At 47.5% G+C, this 15,102-nt stretch overlaps 1 protein-coding gene across 4 annotated transcripts in view; it reads left to right on the forward strand.

Moving 5' to 3' along the window:
- Positions 1–15,102, forward strand: part of Glt1d1 (glycosyltransferase 1 domain containing 1) — a 92,005-nt gene that overhangs the window by 65,438 nt on the left and 11,465 nt on the right. For 3 of the 4 annotated variants that reach the window (XM_021163965.2, XM_021163963.2, XM_021163964.2), the window contains 3 exons: positions 7,529–7,572; positions 8,681–8,801; positions 11,920–12,018. In XM_021163965.2, coding sequence (XP_021019624.1) covers positions 7,529–7,572; positions 8,681–8,801; positions 11,920–12,018 — 264 coding nt within the window. Of the gene's footprint in view, positions 1–7,528; positions 7,573–8,680; positions 8,802–9,413; positions 9,540–11,919; positions 12,019–15,102 lie in introns of those variants that run through there. The other variant, XM_021163967.2, reaches the window with a different exon arrangement.

Genomic DNA, 15,102 nt, shown 5'->3' on the forward strand with positions numbered 1-15,102 from the left:
CCTCCCGAACTCCACAGTCGTGAGATCGCCACTGCAACTGAGGCTGTACCTTTTCTTTCTGGCCTCTGTTTTAGGGCTGTTTTTATCTTCCTTCCAAACGCTGTGACCCATTAACACAGTTCCTCATGCTATGGTGACCCCCAGCCATGACATTATTTTCATAGCCACTTTGTAACTGTAATTTTGCAACGGTTGTGAACCATAATGTAAATATCTGTGTTTTCCAATGGTTATAAGGGACCCCCGTGAAAGAGTCATTTTATTCCACCCCCCTCCAAGGGGTCAAGACCCACAGGTTGAGGAATGCTGTTTCAGGGATTCTGACCCTGCCTTATGGCATTAAGGCTCAGATTCTCTCCATGACCCCTTCAAGCCTAAAGCCTCTGTTAGAGCTGAGGCTATATACCTCCACCAAAGATCTTCTAACCTCTCTGAAGGGACTCCAGCCCTGCCACAGGTTGTTCTAAGTCCCCTACACCCTCAAACCAGGACCATGGTTTACATCTAAGTTTGACTGCCAGCTTAAGCCTCGCAGCCTCGGCCTCCTGGACCACAGCTTCTGAGTGCCGACCCCACCTTCTAGAAGGTGTTAGTGTCTCCTAAATAAATCGCAGCTGACTTTTCTGTCCCAGAGAACCAGGAACCAAAGACTTGCAATTTCAAAACCTCACAGGAAGGAATGGTCCTGCTAGTGTTTCTGAGAGACTCTGAACCTCTCCTCAGGTACCAGTAAGCCGGGTCTCCATCATGTATGCCGCTCTCAGCATTATCCTCCAACCTCCCCCAACAGCAAACCAGCAGTACTCAATGGCTCCTTCAGTCCCAAACTCTCAAATCCTTCCACAATCCTACCACCAACCTCCCCCCACCCCCGCAAAACAAAAACAAAAACAAAGGACAAAAACAACATGGCCAGCAAGATGCAGCTCTCTGATTCCAGCCCTTGTTTGTTTTCTGCCCCTGGGATGTTCACCATAGTCAAAATCAACTTAGACAGGGAAAGGGTTCATTTGACTTACAGTCCATCACAAAGGGAAGCCAGGGCAGGAACTCTAATGGTGCAGAAACTGAAGCAGGGGCCATGGAGGAACGCTGCTTGCTGCTTCCGGGCTTGCTCAGTTAGTTTTCTTATACAACCCAGGACCAAACACCTAAGGGATGACACCGCCCACAGTGGGCTGGGCCCTATCCACATCAATCAACAATCAAGAAAATGTCCCACAGACTTGTCCACAGGCCTGTCTGATGGAGGCAGGTCAGTGGCTCTCCCTCCCAAGGCCTGTACGGTTGGTTGCTCCTCTTGAGATGAGATTCCTCAGTGACGTTTCTGGCTCAGGTCCGGGTCCTCAGATATGCTCCTCTGCCCTCTCAATACAACCTCATTCTTTACCATTCCCAACCTCTCCACGTCTGTAATGCTCACACCCAAGTGCTCAGTTTATCCTTGTTCTGAAGTCTGGAACTGGAGGAGACTTAAGCCACTTTGTACTTGACTTTGAGTATTTGCTGCAGTATCAGGGACTCATGTACTGACGAGGTGGGTTTGTCAAGTGTCCACATGTCAGGACACATTGAAATTCTTCCTTTAATGGCCAAAGCATACAGTGCATTAATACCAACCCTTACCCTCCCGAATCTTCCTGTCTGGACCCTGATAGGAGCGCACTTTCTTCTAGTCCATTTCTTGCTCTCTGCCGAGCTCGAGTCTCAAATAGCACTTATGGTGTAAGAGGGATGGACGCTCAGCAGGCTTACTTAGCTTTTCCAGGTCACAGTCCTATGGCTTGTTGCAAAATTGTATCAACTTGGCTAGATCATGACCAGTGAAGCAGAGTCTGGCAGTTATTGCGGAATCACTGTGGTGTTCAGCAGCAACTACCTCTGCCACCTTCCAGGAATCCCGTTTATGTGTCAGACTCTGGTGAAGACACTGTAGGCTCACTGACATACCTCATCTTAAGAGCTCAATGAGGAAACCATTGGGAATGAGCATGAGACAGCTCACTGGGACAAGGGTCACTCAAGGCTGGGCGTCTAAGATTTAAAAAAAACAAACAAAAAAAAAGAGTCCCTCCCACTTTGCTTCTAAGACCTGCTGATATTCCAGGTTCAGGAAGAGGGTGTCAGGGTGTCCTTTAATAGGGAGAGAGGACCGTTCTGTGAGGCCACTCACCAGACCCTGTTCAGTGGGGAGAAGTGAGGATGAGCCAGGAGCTGGTGGGCTGAGACTCGGGGTTGCACGGCAATGGCCACAACAACGGAATCCCAAACTGTCTATGTAATACACACATGTTGTTTTCAAGATTTAGTTTATGTACATGAATGTTTGACCTGTATTATGGATATGCAGCACATGGGTGCCTGGTGCCTGCCGTGGTCTCACTACCATGACCTGATGGCCGGTCAGTTAACTCTGCCCCGTCTTTGGGCCAGACCTGCCTCTGTGTTGTGAGAAAAGCTAGGTCATATGGCTCGTCTGAAGGGTGACATGCCCTTCATTGACTTTGATGATAATTACCTAACTGCTCTTGACTTAACCACATGCCTCAGTTTCCACGTCTGCAAAATAGGAATGATTAAGAGAGTAGTACCTTCTTCCTGGCCCAGTACTAACGAAAGCGAGCTCTTCCTGTCCTTGGGGGAGTGTCCTGGGACTACAGGAAGCATAAGGGACTATTAAAGTCAATGTTCCCTTCCCGCTCTGACTGCCGGGATCCTGTTGTAGCTGCGGGATGCTCTGAATTCAGCGTGGGTTTCCAATGGATGCTCCTTTGATCTCTCAGTTTCTCTGTTTGAGAGAAGTGTTCCCACTCACAGGGCATCTTGTATGGCACCTTCCCCAGCTCTTTGATGAGGCGTGCTGGAGGCGAGGGAACGCTTGCTTTGGGCATGACAGCCTAATGACTTCCCCCAGCAACTTCTTAATAGCAAAGATTATTTCCCCTAAGCCTTCGAGTTGAAACAATATCTTTTGTTAGGAAATAAACAAGCTTGGAAGGAGGAAATGAGAATTCTTCTCTTGCTGCTTTCAAAGCTTTCCTCCCCCCCCCCCCTTTAAAAATTTCATTAAATAAAAACATCCACTCCTCCTTTCCTCTTCATCTTGTGTTTTGTTACACTCGGCTTCACTAAGAGATTTGAAAGTGAACCGATGTGGAAAGTAAACCCAGAGAAAGCCGGTGTCGATTGTAGTTTCATCTTAAGGCTTGTTTTTCACTCCTTAGCTATGTCCCCAGCTTTGCATTCTAGCCGTCTCGGAACACAACTTGTATCCTTGACAAATTATCTTTCCCCAAACAGTTCATCTTGAGAGCCAGTGCATGCTAATAAAGACAAAAAGAGGACTGGGCTGGCAGAAACAAACCCATGTAAAATTTTAAGGTGAAAATTAACATGTAGAAGGAAAGGTTTTCCCTTTTTAAATATTTGTGTGTGCGCGCGAGGGTGCGCAAATGCATGTGCGTGATATGATGCATGTGTCTAGAGATCAAAGGACAACTTGCAGGTATCGGTTCCCTCCTACAGTGTCCCAGGTTGGGGGGTGGTGTATCCCTGGGAACAAGCTTAGGTCACTCTGCTTAGTGGCAACCACCTTTGCCCATTGAGCCATCTTGCCAGCCTAGAAGGGAGCTTTCCCTGGAGGGCTGACTTTCACATTGTAATAGGCTAGGGTTCTGCTGGCATCTGGTTGCTTAAGAATTTGAGCATGAGGCCTCAGGAGTGGGAAGTCAAAAGGGGGTTCTCGTGCACAGGACTGTTCTAGTCACTGTGTGGGAGCCAGGGAAGGAGACCGAGGTGCAGCGGAAAGAGAGGCAGAGCTATCGTAGATGGTGACCCTGGGGGTGGCAGGTAGCAGGCAGGATAGTTTTCGGGGAGGTGTGGCTTCTGGCCAGGACTGTCAGGGGGAGTGAAAGCATTTTAGAGATAGGACACTGGCTGCATCCTGGAGGATGATGACTCCTGGAGACTGGGACGCAGGTTGGCCAGAGGGAGAACAGTGAGGAAAGTGGCAGGAACTTCATGGGTTTTTATAGCCTGCATTCGCGTGTGTGCACACGGATATGTCTATGTGTGCCTGTGTGTGTATGTGCTCATGGGCTCACTGCAGATGGGTGCAGTTTCCTGTGGGGGACCATCTACCTTTTTGTTGTCGTTTTGAGACAGGGTCTGTCGTTGTCCTGGGGTTCACAGACTTGGCTACAATGCTTACTCTCCAGGAAGGGTCAAGTGTCCTCCATTCCTCTCCCCCCAGCTAGAAATATGAGCATGTACCATAATTATTCATTTAAATTATTTCTTTTGCATGTATGTGTGCCTGATTATAATGTGTGTGTGTTCATATACCTACACACACCATATATGTGTGTGTGTATGTATATAATATTATTCACCACTTGAGTATAGGGGCTCCTGGAGGCCAGCAGATGGTATCAGATCCCATGGAACTGCAGTTACAAATGATGGTTTTGAGTTGGATGTTGGGAACCTGGTCCTCTGCAAGAGCAGTTAGTACTATTAATTAACCACTGAGCCATCTCTCCATCCCTGACACCTAGATTTTCTTAAAATGTGGCGTCTGGGGATTGAACTCAGGTCTTCATGCTTACAAGGCAAACACTTTACCAACTGGGCCATCTCTCCAGCCTCTGTTCCTTGAGCTTTGTAGGAGAGCTATCTGATGAAACTAAACAGAACCAAGAGAACTTGGCTTCCAGTCTGCCCAGACTAGGATACTGGCCCAATCGTTTTCCTGCTCTGGGACTCTGGTGAAGTTACACAACCTCTTTGAGTCCTCCTGTATAGAAGAGTTCAGTAATGACATTGTTGCTAGAACTAAGTAAATGGTTTTAAAGGGCTTAGCACATGTTTTTCTGGCTTAGGTGGCCACTGAGTATTAATTATAAACAGCTAAAACAGTAGCAATTTGTTGTTCGTAGCTATGAGCTCTTCTCTGCACAGATCTTTCTAGGGATAATTGCAAATTCTTATGCATTCATGTTTGATATAATATAACCCTACTAATTTCCAGGCACATAGTGGCCCCAGGACTGTCAGTAAATGTAACACCATCAGTCCTTAAGCAGGCATCCTAACAGTTGGAAAGATTCAAGGCCCACCACACAGTGCTTCCTGTCAGAAGAAAGCGAAACAGAGTTTCTAGACAAAGGCATTATATCACCTGGCATTATAAAGCGCGCTGTTCCGGCATTTGCTTTCAGCTAGCCAGCGTGCTTGTAATTCATGATGGCTATTGGCACCGTGTAAATGAGAACAGGAATTGAAGCTACTTTCTTTGCAGCCTGGCTGGAGCCACAGTCAGGAGGGGCTGCTAGCATCCCGAATCCCTGAGCTGGGTTCACACCCTTGCTGTGTCTTTGAAGCAAGGTCTGGGCTTAAAAAAAAAAAAAGTTGTAAAGATGTATTTATATTTTCATTTGTGTGTGTGCATGCAGATGTCATCAAGCTCTCTTTCTTCATTCCTCCTGAAATAAGTTTTCTTTTCTTTTCTTTCTTTCTTTCTTTCTTTCTTTCTTTCTTTCTTTCTTTCTTTCTTTTTTCTTTCTTTCTTTCTTTCTTTCTTTCTTTCTTTCTTTCTTTTTTCTTTCTCTTTTTTTCTTTGTGAATCACGATCTTATTGTGCACGTCTGGATGACTCCCTACATAGACCAGGCAAGCCTCATTCTTACAAGAGATCCACCTGCCTTTGCCTCTCAGATATTGGGATTGAAGGTAAATGGCACAGTATCCAAGGAGCTGAAGGGGTTTGTAGCCCCCTAGGAGGAACAACAATATGAACTAACCAGTAACCCCAGAGCTCCTTGGGACTAAACCACCAACCTAAGAGTACACATGGAGGGACTCATGGCTCCAGCTGCATATGTAGCAGAGGATGGCTTAGTCAGTCATCAATGGGATGAGAGGTCCTTGGTCCTGTGAAGGTTCGATGCCCCAGTTAGGGGAATGCCAGGGCCTGGAAACAGGAATGGGTGGGTTGGGGAGGAGGGGAAGTGGGGAGGGGATAGGGGGTTTTCGGAGGGGAAACCAGGAAAGGGGATAACATTTGAAATGTAAATAGAAAAAATACCTAATTTTTAAAAAAAGGTGAATGTCACCATTCCTGGCCCCTATTTTTTTTTTTTAATTACATTATTATTGACTTCTTTATTTTGGAGGAGGCAGGTGTGCCATGGTGCATGTGAGTCCTGGATTGTCACCTCAGGTCAGGCTTGACGGCAAGCACCTTTACCCACTGAGCCATCTTTATCTCGGTGACACTAGAGTTTTGTGCTGAAGAATGCTTTTTTACAACTGTTTGAAAATCGTATTCACAGCTGATAATAGTGGCCAGGTGGGAGGCGGAGGGACCAATCTGACGGAGTTAGTCAGTCAGGTGTAGCCGGTTGGATGTCTCTGGGAAGAGTTTGTGGTGAGTTGCAAGGAGGTTGATGACTCTTCCGCCTCAGGGAAGGGAACTGACCTTGAACTCTGTATGGAGCCAGGCATGACCTTGAACTTCTGACCCACTTGCCTCTACCCCCAGTCCTGTATCACAGGTGTGCACCTCCAAGCCTAGCCTAGCAGAATGTTTTCTGGAGTCTGCTACTGCATAATGTAGTCCCTTCTCTTTGTGTCTGAATAATGCTCACACGGATAAACACGTTTTATAATTCATCAGCCTAGGGGCGTGCCCTTGCTTTAAAAACTGTACTTCTGAGAGGGCTCCTAAAACAAACCTCAGTTCCATGGGCTGCTTTGATGAAGGCTTCCCACTCGTTCCCTTGATGGATTTTTATGACAAATTCCATCTGCATTGTTTAAGAAAGCAAGCCTTTCCCCGAAGGATTGGACAGTTAAATTGTCCTGTCTGTAGGCACTCTCCACTGTCCTTTGAAGCCCTTGGGTTTCCCTGGGCTCTACGTTCAGAGAGGATGTTACACACAGACCCTGCCCACTTCTCTTTTCTTATCTTCCTTGTGTAAGGGCTGGACTTGGGCTGTTCGTCTGTTTCTTGTATATTCTTCCTTTCAGAACTACTGGGTGGGCTTTGATCCTGTTAGGATTCGTGTGCTGAAGACTTAGATTTAGGTCAGGTTTGCTCCAGCCCCAGACAACGTCTTTCAAATATCCTGGGCTGGTCTGGAGTTTGCCACACAGTGGAAGATGGTCTTGAACTCACGGTCCTTTTGCTTCCTTGCATGTGTTGAGGTCACCGGCTTTCCATTATCACACCTGGTTTATGGAGTGTTAGGAACTGGACTTAGGGTTCTGTGTTCGATAGTTAGTTGCTCTACCATTCATTCCCATCTGCAGAATTGGATTAAAAAAAGAATTGTGTGTGTGTGTGTGTGTGTGTACACGTCATGGTGCATATGTGAAGGCAGAGGACAATACATTCGGGAGTCAGTTATCACCTTCAACCACGTGAGTTTCTGGGATCATGTCTAGGTCCTCAGGCTTTTGAGGCAAGGGCCTGTACCTGCTGAGCCATGTGCCATTTTTAAGGGTTTCTTGTCCCTCCTTTTTCCAGGTAGATCCAGTGTTTACAAGGGAAGTGAAAGAGCGGGTAAGGAGGTAAGAATGACGGGCAGGGGCACCTGCAGGCCGACGGCATCTTGCACACTGGGAATTCTGCGTGGCAGAGTGAGCAGTTCAAGCCCCAGCTTACTGACCTCTGTTTCTGCTCTAAGCAGGGTTGAAAGTGCAGCCTCCTAAAATGTTCCCTGTGACCTCCCAAGGTCATGCTTTGGGTTACGGGGTAGAGGCCAATAAATGGACTCACTCAAAGTGTAAGACACTCTATCTCCCTAGTCATCTGGGGAAAGGCCAGAGCGAAGCACTGGTTTCTGGCTAAGGGTCTTGCTGCAGATCCCAGGCTGGCCTGGAATCAGAAGCCTCTATGTGCCTGGGCCCTAGGTGCATGCCTCTATACCTGATTTAGTGAAGAGGTCTTGAAGATGATAGGGTTGTTTTTGTTTTTTGTTTTTTATTTTTTTTACTAATGACACTGGGAAAAATGCAATTATTTAAAATAACAAAGATTTGGGGACTGGAGAGATGGCTCAGTTGGTTAAGAGCATTGACTGCTCTTGCAGAGGACCCAGGTTCAATTCCCAGCACCCACAGGATGGCTCACAATCACTTGTATTTCCAGTTCCAGGGCATCTGGATGGGATGCCGTCTTCTGGCCTCTGTGTGTAATGCAGTCACATGGTACATACACACATGCATTCTTCGGTCAAACCCTGATACACATAAATAAATCTTAACAAAGATTTGGAAGAATGAAGGAGCTTCCTTGTATTTAGCTGATGACGGTGCAGACTGCTATAGTCTCTTTGGAAACAACTGATCAGTGTATCTGTCTAAATTGCATTTTTTTTTTCTGCCAGTAATAAGGGACCCAGTTTCACTCGATATACAAGTTGGGTCTTAATTGTTCACATAAAATTGAGTGGGGCTGAGCCGGGCGTGGTGGTGCACGCCTTTAATCCCAGCACTCTGGAGGCAGAGGGAGGAGGATTTCTGAGTTCGAGGCCAGCCTGGTCTACAAAGTGAGTTCCAGGACAGCCAGAGCTATACAGAGAAACCCTGTCTCGAAAAAACAAAAAAGAAAAAAAAAATGAGTGGGGCTGTGAAGAGGGCTGAAACAGCTGTGCTACCTCTGCTCTGTCCTCTTCAGGGCTGCAGGGGTGCGGCTGATCCGAGAGATGTGCCAGGAAGATCTGCATGCAGTGGTGAAGAGCTGCTTTGCGCTGGTCAACAGCTCAGTCTCTGAGGGCATGTCAGCCGCCATCTTGGAGGTAACTGCAGCTCGAATGCCCAGGATGTGGTACCATTCTTTCTCTTCTCCAATTTTTAAAAACGATTTATTTAAAAATTTTAAGTTACATGTATATACGTGTGTCTGTGTGGGCGTACAAAGAAGTGAGTGCGGTTGTCGGTGGATACCAGATGAGGGTGTCTAGATACCTTGGAGCAAGTATGAATTTGCATCAATTGCTCTAGAAGTGCATGACATGATCTTGTGTCATCTTTGTGTCCGGCAAAGAAGCCTGTACTCTGTGATAACTGTCAGCCTTGGTCGGGTGCTCAGCCCCAGCCACTGGGGCGGTTTGTTGCCCCCAGCAACTAACTTTTAACCCAGTGTAGAGAAGGTGCCCAACTGTACTTCCATACACATTCCCCTCTCTGCTCCTATTTCTTAAGAAAAGGCCAAGGGCCTGAAGTTTGCTGAATGGTTTTCTGAGCAGCACACCCAGCTTTCTCTGTGGTGTAACTGCTGTGGCACTCGGCTTGCCTCCTAGGAAAGGCAGCTGCTAGCAATTCCAATGCTCTTGAAGCGTCGCTGTGGCCTTCCTTTGAGAAGGCAAAATAACCTTTGGGAGACCGGCTCTGAAAGAAGTTGATTTTAGGGGGAGTGGTCAGCGTGCCTCTTCAGAATCCCTTCAGATGGCCAGCGTGTTAATCACGGAACACACGCCCATCAACTGGGCCAGGAAGTGAACTTTTGACCTTTCCGAATCTGCTTTCGGGAGCAGGCAAGTACAAATGCCCATTGGCTAAAATACACGCTTCTCGCAGAAAAAACGTGTCAAGAGCAAATGTCAGCCAGATGCACAGTAGCCCGGTGATTATTGCTAAAAGCCCGCCAGGCCTTTCCCACTCAAGCATACTGTGGATTTGAAATACTAACACCCCCTCAAGCCCCCGCCCAGTAGAATTACCTTAAAGGAGGGAGATGGAGAGATGGCTCAGTTAGTTCAGTGCTTGATGTGCTGAGTCCAATGCCCAGGACCCATGGGAAAAACCAGGCATGGTTGCTTTGTGAGTGTAATCCCGGGGATGGAGAAGGCTTAGAGGGGAGCCAGGCATATACCCCTGGGGCTTGCTGGACCTAATAGAGTCTGTGAGCTCCAGGCCAGCGAGAGACCCTGTCTCAAAAAACAACAACAACAACAACAAAGAAGAAACACAAAAAAAACAAGGTGGGCAGTTTCTGAGGACGGGGCCACGCCAAGTTTTCCTTTGCCTTCTACACATCCGCAAGCACCCCCCTCCCCATACACAAAGAGTATAAAGGGCTGTCTTCATATTCCCAGTTTTCCTGTTTGGACCACCAACGGAGATGTAGCCAACATGCAGACCAGACCTCTGGGTTAGGTTTTGGGACCCCGGTGGGACAAGGGTGGAAGATCTAAAGCTACGAGCGAGCAGGAGCATGCTTGACCGTAGCCAGTTATGCTAGCTCTAGTGATTGGAAAACCTTGAAGGGCCCTGTAAGAGAGTTTTAAAATGCTTGTGCCATTTTGGTGCCAAAGTATGGGGGGGGAGGGGTGAGATATAGAGAGATTGATTTTATGTGGGGGCACGGGACAGGACCATTCCTTATTCTTTTGAAAAGCAAGCCGAAGCTATTTTTCAAGTGTCAGAACTAGAAAGACTTGCTAAGGGCATGCATTTGGGATGTGGAAGCTGTAAGGAATTTTGCAAGGGGCTGGGTGGTCTTTGCGTAGACGAAATACACTGCCAGCCGGCCACTGGCCAACCTCACCCAAGCCACTCTCCGCTCAGTTCTGTGAGTTTGCATGAACACCTTCAGATCAAGACGTTCTCCCATACTAGCAGTGATCAGTCAGAATGGTCACCCATGCCACAAAGTCGCAGCAAATCCTTGTTCGAGATAATAGAGATAGGGCAGTCCGACTCAGGACTGCCTGGCTGCAATCTTCACAAGCCACACCCTGCAGGTGAGCTGTGCATCCCTAAAGCCTGGCTGTTCTCTTTTTATGGGGTACAGGTTCCAGCAGCTGTGTTCCTCATGCCATTGGAAGATAAAGACTGGTTCAGCCAGGTGTAGTATATAGCACACACCTTTAATCCCAGCACACTGGAGGCACAGGCAGGTGAATCTATGATTTCGAGGCCACCCTGGTTTGCAGAATGAGGTCCAGGACAGCTAAAGCACGGAGAAAGTTTGTTTCACCTCCCCACCCCCCACCCCAGGCAGCTCTACTAAGGGTGGGGGCCTGGGCCACAGGGATATTAGTGAGCCTGAAAGAGAAGGTCTGCCCACCCCACAAGAGGAGCTTGATCTAGTCTAGGGAGGCCAGGTGAGTCTGTTTTGGAAAAGGGAAGCTGTATGTCTCGTGTCCTGGCATTTTGTGTGTCTGTCCCCCAGCGCCGGGCTCTGCCCCTCCTCTGTCTTTCCCTGCCTGCTCTGTGCATTTACTCTGAACGCGAGCAGGCCTATTTCCAAACACCGTCTAGCGCGGGGCTGTGCCAGCTCCAGCTCTGTCAGGACCAACTTCCCAATGTGTTCCGGGATTCTCAGAGCTTGTCTCTTCTCAGAGTTTGCCATTTTTTTTTTAAAAAAAGAGATTTATTTTTTTATTTTAAATGATAGACGCTCATGGGTGTCTATGTGGGGGGATTGTACACATGTGGGGGGGTGTCCCTGGTGGCCTGGAGAGGGCTCTGGAGCCCCTGGATCTAGAGTCACCGGTGATTGTGAACTATCATTCAGCTAGGGTACCGTAGGCAACCAAACTCTAAACCTATGTAAGAGCAGCGAGCACGCTTAACCTCTGAGCCATCTCTTCAGCCCCAACCACCTTAGGTTTGTGAGAGAGGGTCTTTCGCAACCTGGAGCCTGACAAATAGACTGGACTGGCTGGCCAGTAAGTTCTAGGGATCCCCCTGGTTTGGTCCCTGCCACCGCACCCCCAGTATTGAGATTATAGGTATGCACCACCATGCCTGGTTATTTATTTATTTATCTATTTTATGAGAGTTCCAGGAGACTGGACTCAGGTCCTGATGCTTGCAGAGCAAGCCCTTTACCACCTAAGCCATCTTCTTCCAGCCCCCTTGCCTGGTTCTTAGATGCTACCTTCATCCTCATTCCTCCCATCTTCACAGGCAATGGATTTGGAAGTTCCCGTGCTAGCCAGGAACATCCCTGGGAACTCGGCTGTGGTAGAGCATGGAGTCACGGGACTGCTGTTTTCAAACCCTCAGGTAAAGAGAGTCCTTTCCCCTGTGTTTGCCTCATTGGTGTGAGTTCTGACTGAGCGAAGAAAGCTCATGAATTTGGGGTTCTTCTAAGCCTCCCTGCTCCTGGTGGAGGTAGAGCCGTCCAACATGCTCAGTGACTTCTCTTCTCACCCTGGAGGGATATGCAGCATCTAGACTTCCAGGGTACTTCTGACCTGAGGATTTTAGCTCAGCCGGCTAAATGTTCGCTTGGCATGTATAAACCAGGCATGGTGGTGTATACCTGTCTGTCATAGAACATTCAGGCCATAAAAGCAGGAGGATCAGAAGTTTAAGGTCAACCTCTGTTATATAGCTAGTTCGAGACTAGCCTACATGAGACCTTGTCTAAAACAAAACCAAAACTAACCCCACACAAACAAACAAACCAAAAACTAACGCACAAGGACTTTGCCGGCTAGTCTTCTCCGAAGTTGTTGTCTAGGGGCAGGGTGGAGTAGAAGAAAAGGTCTTCTAGCTACCTGATGCCTTGTGTGTGACACAGTGTATTCTGGGGGCTGGGGGCACAGCACCCTGCCTCTCTCATGTTCAGGTCCTCTCAGGTGAGTCTCAGTCCCTGAGTCACAGAGGCAGCCCAAACCTCCCATCCCTGTCACTACAGAACTTAGAACTTTACTCACAGATGTGTTTGGACCCACCATCTTCACGTTGGCTTTACCGACGGATGTTTAGAACAGCAAGCCCTTCCTAGTTCTGTGTGGGGAGAGCTGCGATTCTTCACACTCCGAAATAGTGCGCGAGACACGGATGTCACATGTACCCAGTGTATGCTGGGATACGTTGCTCTAAAAACAAATAACGCAAGCTTTAAGGAACTCCAGGCTGGCACTGGCTTTAATCAACCACAGAACTTAGACTTGGATGCAGGGGAAGCTAGAGCAATTTCAAATATGCATTCAAATATGTATGAGAACCAGCACTTCATTTATTAAGAAGAACTGTCCTGTCAGACCACCGGCTTTGGGAGTTAAAATATGTATATGCAATGCCTAGCGCATAAATAATGCGTAAGCATAAATGCTCTTTGAAGTCAAGCTAAATATAGTTACTCATTCTGCGTTAGCTGTTATTCCTTAATTGAGAACATAAAGAAACCTGGTTTTCCAATGTAGGGCTGGAAATAAAAGACTGAAGTGTTCAGAGAGATTGGGAGATTGGGGCCTGTGCAAGGGGGTGGGGTGCATGGCCAGGAACCTTGGCCAGAGTCTGGGGCTCAGTGGACGGTCAGCAAAGAAAGGGCGGTCATGGTTTGTGGACTATGAAGTTTGAATTTGTCCAGGCACCATGTAAGAGAGGAGAATGAGGGAAACCTGTGGATCATACATCAAGCCTGGGTGTGGAGACTGAAGAACGTGGCCATTTTAGATGCTGGGATGAGGTTCAGCTGGCAGAGTGCATGAAGCTCTGAGTTCAAGCACCAGCACTGCCTGAAACTGCACAAGGCAGTATGTAACTACAAATCTAGAACTCTAGCAGTTCAAGTTCATCCTTGGAGACAGCTGTGCGGTCCAGGGTGCCCAGCCTTTATCTCTTTCTTTGTTGACACTTTCCTGGCTCCAGCCTTCTCCTCAGGTCCCCTTTAGAGGGCTCAACCCTTCAAAGTGACAGCCTGCTAATGGGCAATGGAGATTTGGTGCCCGCTCACTTTCAGGATTTGGGCCTCTCCCGTCTGTGGTTCTTCAGCACCTGAGACAGCACCTGCCCCTAAGCCTTTGACAGTGAGTGGTAAGTCTTACACTCACCCCTGTGACAGGAGCATAGAAAAGACTCTGGAAGGAAGGGGTTGTATTAGTGTTCTATTGCTGTGGTAAATGCCATGGCCAAAAGCAACTTGGGAAGGAAAAGGTTTTGTGTGCCTTACACATCCGGGTCACAGTTCCATCACTGAGGGAATTCAGGGCGGTAACTGGAGCAGGAGCAGGAGCAGGAGCAGGAGCAGGAGCAGGAGCAGGAGCAGGAGCAGGAGCAGGAGCAGGAGCAGGAGCAGGAGCAGGAGCAGGAGTTCTGCTTGCTGGCTTGCTCAGCCTGCTTTCTTACACAACCCATGACTGCCTTGCCTAGGAGTGGCACCGCCCATAGTGGGCCCCACTCCCCCACATCAATCAACAACCAAGAAAATTCTTCCCAGGGATGCCCACAGGACAATCGGATGGAAACAGTTCCTTTATTGAGGTTCCCTCTTCCCAGGTGACAAAAACTAAGCAGTATGGGGCATTTGTTTGGGGATCTTACAAGGAGAGCCAACTGAAGCATCTACATCTACAGCTACCTCTACATATCTCTCCATGTCTATATCTATGTCTGTATCTATATGCATATCTCCATCTTTCTATCTCTATGTCTATATGCAATCTCACTATATAGCTAATGTCGAGGTATATCTATCTCTATATATATCTAGATAATATATTTCTATATTTATATCCCATACTTATGCCTATATCTATTTTTTTTTTTTATATCTAAAAAGTTGATGACTAAGCACATTTCACTGTCAGGACAGAATAAGCTCTGGTTTTGTACACTTCACCTCTGGAAAATTTCAATTTGAACGAGGCTTCCCGAACCAGCTCAGCATTGATTTCTCATTACCTCAACAATCTGGTTATTTCTCCATTTAAGAAGGAAGGAGTCCAGCGACTTTCCTAGGTGTTTTTATAGCTCAGTTTTATAGCTTCAAAATTAAGATCTATATGATATTTAATAGAAATCGTGAATTCATATTCTGCCAGAGTTGGGCTCTTCAAGGGCGGCTCAAGCTGATTTGCTAGGTTTTCTTTTTGTTCTTTAAACAACTATCGAGAAATAAACTTGGGGATACAAATGGTGGTGGTGGCTAATGTTTATAAAGGACATGCTGTATTTGAGCTCGTATTCTTAGTGGCCAACATGACATGGCTTATGTGTCTCTGTCTCTGTCTCTGTTTCTCTCTCTCTCTCTCTCTCTCTCTCTCTCTCTCTCTCTCTCTCTCATTTGAGACAGGGTTTCCCTGTGTAGCCCTGGCTGTCCTAGAACTCACTTTGTAGACCAGGCTGGTCTCAAACTCA

This window comes from Mus caroli, chromosome 5 (assembly GCF_900094665.2).
Source record: "Mus caroli chromosome 5, CAROLI_EIJ_v1.1, whole genome shotgun sequence".
Classification (NCBI taxonomy): domain Eukaryota; kingdom Metazoa; phylum Chordata; class Mammalia; order Rodentia; family Muridae; genus Mus; species Mus caroli.